This window comes from Nematolebias whitei, chromosome 5, assembly GCF_014905685.2.
Source record: "Nematolebias whitei isolate Nwh7 chromosome 5, NemWhi1, whole genome shotgun sequence".
NCBI lineage: Eukaryota > Metazoa > Chordata > Actinopteri > Cyprinodontiformes > Rivulidae > Nematolebias > Nematolebias whitei.
The window spans coordinates 3,888,765-3,895,506 of record NC_056502.1 but is presented as its reverse complement, the minus strand read 5'-3'; the positions used below and the strand labels follow the sequence as shown (position 1 = coordinate 3,895,506).

Here is a 6,742-nt window from a genome sequence, read left to right as displayed (position 1 = left end):
ATCCATCCATCTGTCCATTTGTTTGTCCCTCCATCCGTCTGTCCATCTATTTGTTCATCCATCCAGCCGTCCATCTGTCTGTCCATTTGTCCATCCATCCATCGTTTATTCATCCATTCATCCGTCTGTCCATCCGTCCATCCGTTGCTCATTTGTTCGTCCATCTGTTCATCCATCATTCATTCATTCATCCATCCATCCATCCATCCATCCATCCATCCATCTGTCCATTTGTTTGTCCCTCCATCTGTCTGTCCATCATTTGTCCATCCATCCATCATTCATTCATCAATTCAATCATCTGTCCATCCATCCATTTGTTCATCCATTGTTCATTTGTTTGTCCAACCGTTCATCCATCATTCATTCATCCATCCATCCATCCATCTGCCCATTTGTTTGTCCATCTATCGTCTGTCCATCCCTTTGTTCATCCATCCAACCGTCCATCCATCCATCCATCATTTGTCCATCCATCCATCCATTTATCCATCCATCTAGTTTCAGAATCGTGTTGAGGAGTAGCAACTTGAAGGAGGTCCAGGCGTCTCCATCCACAGTCACCTTTCAGCTCTTCTAGAGGACTCCCAGGTCAGCTGAGAGACATGTCTCATTCACAAGACGCCTCAGTCCAGGACGGAGACGTGTTCTGGCCGTCTTGGTCCATCCAGAAGACATGGAGGCAGCAGGAGGGCTCAGAGACAGCCCACCATGGAGCGAGGTGGTGACAGGGCCGGATCGACAGACGTGATAAAATAAACCTGCAGAGCTGCAGCTCAGTAATGTGATGAGCTGGTTGTGGCAGAGTGTGACGGCCCGCTCGCTGGAGAAAAACACCAGAGCCATGACCGAGGAAATACTGATGATGACAGAGCAGCTGTGTACTTAGTTGAAAAAATTAGTAAAATTATTAAGTTTAGTTTTTAATTGATGTCCACCACACATTCAGTGCGTCATGCTCCACTTCAGCACAGCCGAGTTCTGCTCCACACCTCTTCTGGTTCTGCTCGGCCCGCTGCAAGTCTGAAAGCTCACAGCTCCATGCCCCCCCCCCCCCCCCCCCCCCACACCTATGTTTTAAATTTTCATGGGAAATATTCTGACACATTATGCAAGAGTATATAATTTACTACGTTGAATAATTTCCACCTGAAATCAGATCGGATCATTTCTTGACCTCGATGGATTCAGAGGTGACGGACACGAGGGGCATTGTTCTTCCAACAATCATTTATAAACAAGTCACTGGAAAATATAAAGATTTTAAGGTCAAAATTATGTAAAAAAGCAATTTTAATGACTTCTGTCATTTGAAGACAGAAACTTTAAATGAGCACGCTGCAGTCAGAATGGGTTTCTAAAAGTTGCAGTTTGAAGCTAAAGAAGCCGAGCCGAAGTGTTTCTGCCTTCAGGCCTCACCTGTTTCAGCTGGATCTCTGAATTCACGTGCACGTCGCACGTCTCACAGTAGAAGGTTTTGTTCTGCAGGCCCGTCGACGACTTGGAGGACGAGGCCAGTTTGCTCCTGACTCCCGGCCGAGGAAAAGACTTGATGGTGCCGACGCCGCTCCGGGCCTCCAGCATCGTCTTGTGCTTCGTACCTGCAGGTCGGAACAGGAGACCCGTCAGAACCCGACCCAGACACGTGCGGCCTGAGGAACCGGGGCTGCGTTCTGAGCGAACGGGTCGGCTCGTAAACGATCCTGAAGCAGCCCAGATCACATGAGGAGGTGTCAATCACTAAAAGTTGGACGTTTAAATCAAGGCAGAAACTTAAATTAAATCCAAACAACCGAAGTTTTAATCTTCTAAACTTATTTGTACTTTTCTAAAACAGGAACCTGCGGCGCTTCAAGAATCTTTTAACTCTGACTAACAATAAAATGAAATAATAAATGTTTATTTTTTATGATGCTTCTGCATACTTTGTTCTATTTTAGCTGTTTATCAAAACTTTCGGCTCATTTAGGAGATGGATGCAATGATTTATTATTATTATTTTTTTATCGTTACGCTTTTCTAAATATTGAACTTAACTTACAAACATTTACTCCACAGAACGATCTCTTCAGTTCACTTTTAAAAACGTTTAAATTTGAGTTTGCACACGGACCCTGTTTTAGCATTCTAATGCTACTTTTAGCTTTTAGTTAGCCAAATGCTATTTTTAGCTGTTAATCTTCTGCTAACTTTAGCATTTAGCAGGCTTTTGCTACTTTTAGTTAGTGCTTAGCAATTTTTAGCTTGTCTTTTTCTACTTTTAGCAAAACCATTATTACTTTTAGCCAACGTTTTGCTACCTTTACCCAAGTATGGCTATTTTTTAGCTTCTAGCTACTATTTAGCTAATGTTTTGATATAGGTTGTGTTTTGTTCCTTTCAGCTAGTGTTTAGCTATTTTAGCTCCCATTAGCTATTTTAGCTACATTATGCTATACTTGGCTACTGTGTTATTACTTTTAGCCTAAGTTTTACTCCATTTAGCTAAAATGAGTTTCTGCTTTTAGCTTCTGTCTACCAGCTTGCTACTTTTAGCTAGTGTTTAGCTGTTTTTAGCCACGCCCGCTCCTAAAAAATGTAAAAGGCGATAATGTTTTTGCTCGTGGATCGTTTTGTCCGTTGACCCACACAACAGATTTAGATAAAACTCTCAGAAAGTCAACATCAAACTAACCATTGGAGTCACTCCAAGTCAAGATGGCCGTCATAGTTAATGGGGTTTAGAAGAGACAAAAACAGCTAAAACTCGGTCTGGGTTTGAGCTTCTGAGCTAAAACTGGGTGTGGTGGTAGCTGAGAGTCATCCCATCTTGCAGACAGTCGATCGGAACAGTTTCAGCACCGTCGCTCCTCAACAAGAAACGATTTTAGGCGAAAACTTTGGCATAAAAGACGATAGGTGACCTGCACTTGATTCCCAGTTTACCAAAATAAAGTGGCTGAACGCCAAATTTATTTAGATAAAAACATTTGAAACTATCCAGCAAAATAAGAAAAATATATTTTTTTCTTTAGAAAAGTCCAAATTATCGACTTTAAACTCTCAGAAGTGACTGAAAACCTCCAGACGCGCTCGAGTGTCCAGAGAAAAGACGAAATAAAAAAACTTTAAAATGTTGGAAACGATGCTCTTTGAAGAGGTGGACCTTCAACCGGGACCTGCGACCCGTTTGGATCTTTAAACGAACCACTTCCTGTTCCGACTCTGAACACAAACTGGTCGCTGTCAGGAGAGAAGTTTTGGTTCTTCTCAAACAAAAAGCTTGTTGTTCTGCGCCTGAGGATCTTACAGAAACCAACGGGTTGATGAAAGAGGTCCAGCTGGGTGGTTCTGAAAGGACAACGAGGCTTTCTGCTCGAGCTGCTGGGACTGAGAGCTGAAGTTTGATTTTTCGGGTGTGCGGGGGAGTTTTCGTGTCACGTTGAGCCTCCTGCAGATAAATCACTGCTCCATGTTCCTTTCATCAAAGTTAAAGTTCTGGTTGTAAGAAAGCCGAGCCGGTTCTGGAAGTGACTCAGGGGGTTTCACGCAGATCAAAAACACAGTTTGAACGTCAAGTCCTCCCCAGTAATTACCCTCTAGAGTTTCTTTCATCCACTGGTTCATGAGATATTTGGCTAACAGAGAATTAGTCGACTCTAACAGTCAAAGTTTTGAAACGGATCCTTGGAGCTCAGACTCTTTGTTGGGAATGACTCTCAGCTACTACCACACCAAATTACAAGTGAAATCTGTGAAACTGACTGAGTTGTTGCCGTTTCTGTGTTTCATACGTTTTATTAGTCGTGGCGGCCATATTGAATCGCGATGACTCCAGGAGTTGAGTAAAAACGCATCCAGTGGTTCCTCTGTCAGTTTCATTCAGATCCGTCCGGTGATTCACGTGTTATTTTGCTAACAGACAAACTCCAGCAGTCAATGCTAAATCATTGTGCAATGCTCAGCTACTACCACACCAATTATTAGCCTAATATCTGTAGACTGGCTGAGTTTTTGTCATTTATGTGCTTGCTCAGTTTGATTAGCTGTGGCGGCCATTTTGAAAGAGGTTGTTTTCAAAAGTTAATTTGTTGTAGCCGTTTATTCCCTGAGGGACTCCTTAAAATTCATTCATGAGTTAATTGGTAAATGACTCAAAGGAACCGCCCCCCCCCACGAGCAAACAAAACATAAGCTTAAGTTTAGGGACGAGTAAAAAGCTTCGGCTGATGGGCTCTCGTGCGTCTCACCGCTGTTGTGAGCGTCCAGCTGCGACGCCGAGTTGACGGCCACTTTACAGAGCGAGCAGTACAGCAGGCGCCGGGCTTTCTCCTCCTCCGTCTCCGGTTCGGCCTCGTGGTCCAGGCCTGCCTCTGAAGGCAGGCTGACCTTTGACCCCTCATCTCCTGCAGAATCCGGGTTCATCTCGGAGTTCGGCGAACAGAAAGGTGCCGGCGACGGTGCAGCCGGGGTCACTCTGTCTGCGGGGAGATGTGAAAAAAAGTTTGTTTGAGTCAAACGGCTCCATTTTGGTTCGTGTCAGAACGAAAACGATGAATCTATTAATTTGTGTTTTTATTAATCTGTATACTTTTTTCAGATTCATCTTCTTCTGTATACCATGAAATATTTTAGCTGTTAAAACTTCAAAACGTTCGGCTCAGTAAGACAACGGGCACTTCGACTTTTGGATTTTGTAACTTCGATACTTTTCTAAATATTTAACTCAAATTACAAAAAAAACTTTCCCAGAGAATTACATTAAGATCCTTCACTTTATTCAGAAACAAGGGTCTCTTTACACGTAGCTTCATAAACTCGCTCAGTCTTCTGAAGCTACATTTAAAACTCACCCAGCCTTTTGTTATTTAGCTTTCAGCTTGATTGTTGCTACATTTAGAGAACCTTCTGCAACATTTAGGTTTGAGCTAACATTTAGCTAGTACTTTATTTCTTTTATCTTTTAGCTAGCCTTTTGAACATTTCAGTTGGTGTTTTGCTTTCATTAGCTTTTAGCTTGCAGTTTCGCTACATTTAGATTCAAGTTTGTATTTTGCTAAATTTAGAGAGCCATTTGCAACAACAATGTGCTAAAATTTAGTTTATTTTAGCTAGCCGTTTGCCCCCTTTAGCTTTTATCCACATTGTGCTAAATTTATCTTTTACCTAACCTTTCAAAAAATGTAGCTAGTGTTTTGCATCTGTTAGCTTTTAGCTAGCACGTTTGTTACATTTAGCTTTAAGCAAACTGCTACATTTAGCTTTCAGGTAGCATTTTTTAAACTAAATTTTAAAAAGTTTTTTGTTACATTTAGAAATTCTTTTGCAACAGTTTTTTTTTTTCTGATTTTAGCTTAAATTTTTTTTTTGTTACATTAAGTTTTAACTAGATTTTAGCTACATCTAGCTAGCCTTTTGCTGAACTTAGCTTTTAACCACCATTTGCTACATCTAGTTTTATCAAGATTTTAGCTACTGTATGCCTAGCTATATTTTAGCTAGCCTTTTACTACTCTTAGCCACTCTATGCTACATTTAGTTTTTAGCCTATTTTTACTTTCAGCTACCACTTGTGACATTTAACCCTTAGCTTGTGTTAGGCTACATTTAGCTTTCAGCTGTTTTGTCACTTGTTGTTTTCTTTTGTTTAGTTTGTCAGTCTTTTGCCCGTTCTGTCTGAATCGTACATCAAGCTCACGTAACAGACAAAGAGAAGCAGGAAAACGACTCAAACCAAATGCTTCAGTCCACCAAGAGCTGCAGAGACAAACGTCTGTATTTTAGGAGCGAAGACGGCAGCGGATCGATATACCCGACTCAAAAAACAACATGTCAGGCGACGGAACACAGAAGGACCGCCGACACATTCGCCAAAATGAAATTTAGCCTCGTCGGCGCGGCCCGATCGATGCTGATGCCTTCGAGTTCTCTGCACTCCGGAGGAACGAAGCTCCCGCCGGCGAGGAGGATCAATAGTGAATTATGCGCTGCTGCTTTTGTGCAGCGTTACATAAAAATTCTTATTTAACCCCACGGAGGTGTCGGCGCCGTGAGGGTCAAAGGTGAAGCAATAAATCTAAAGACAAACCGGCAGCAGAGAGAACGTCCAACATCAGACAAAACGTAGATGAAGCTTTAAATGAATTTGAGAAATAAAGTCTATTTCAGTGTTTGTCAGCCACCGATCCATAACTCTCCTGAGACGAGGTACATCTGTACTCATCAAGGTACAGAGCGTGTTTGTTCCAGTTAGAATTATAAAGCTGAATAACCAAAGTTTATTATGTGTCCGTGTGTCCAAGTTGAGTTTAATTTACCAGCAGCACAGTTTCACAATAAATCCAGTCCAGCTCATCGACCGGTTTCTGATCGGTCTGACCTTGTCGCTCAGGACGGTTCTGATTCCACCACAAGCGGAGCAGAAACCGCCTCTTTGATTGCTTCAACAGCCACCCACTGCCGGTCCTCTGCACGGTGCCAAACAACCTGAAATCACAGCGATTAACTCGCTCGCACCCCGCTGACATCACATCTGCTTCTCCGAGCAGGTTTTCAACGATCCGGGCCGAGTTTGTGCTTCCAGAGGAAGTTTGTTCGGGCGGGACACAGATCCTCCGCCTGTGGGCAAACCTGAGAACATCTCCCATCGGAGATCATCTATGACTTCACATCACCTTTTCTGTCCCTCGCGTATCAAAACCAGAGCGATAGATTTTAAATCAACTGGAATTATTGATGTGTATGCACTGGGGGGGGGGGGGGG

General features: G+C 42.7%; 1 protein-coding gene across 1 annotated transcript in view; it reads right to left on the bottom strand.

Moving 5' to 3' along the window:
* znf385d (zinc finger protein 385D) overlaps positions 1-6,742 on the bottom strand; it is a 93,357-nt gene that overhangs the window by 7,284 nt on the left and 79,331 nt on the right. Inside the window, exons 5-6 of the mRNA XM_037676520.1 lie at positions 4,230-4,460; positions 1,420-1,601 (exon numbers count right to left, since the gene is read on the bottom strand). Coding sequence (XP_037532448.1) covers positions 1,420-1,601; positions 4,230-4,460 — 413 coding nt within the window. The remainder of the gene's footprint in view (positions 1-1,419; positions 1,602-4,229; positions 4,461-6,742) is intronic.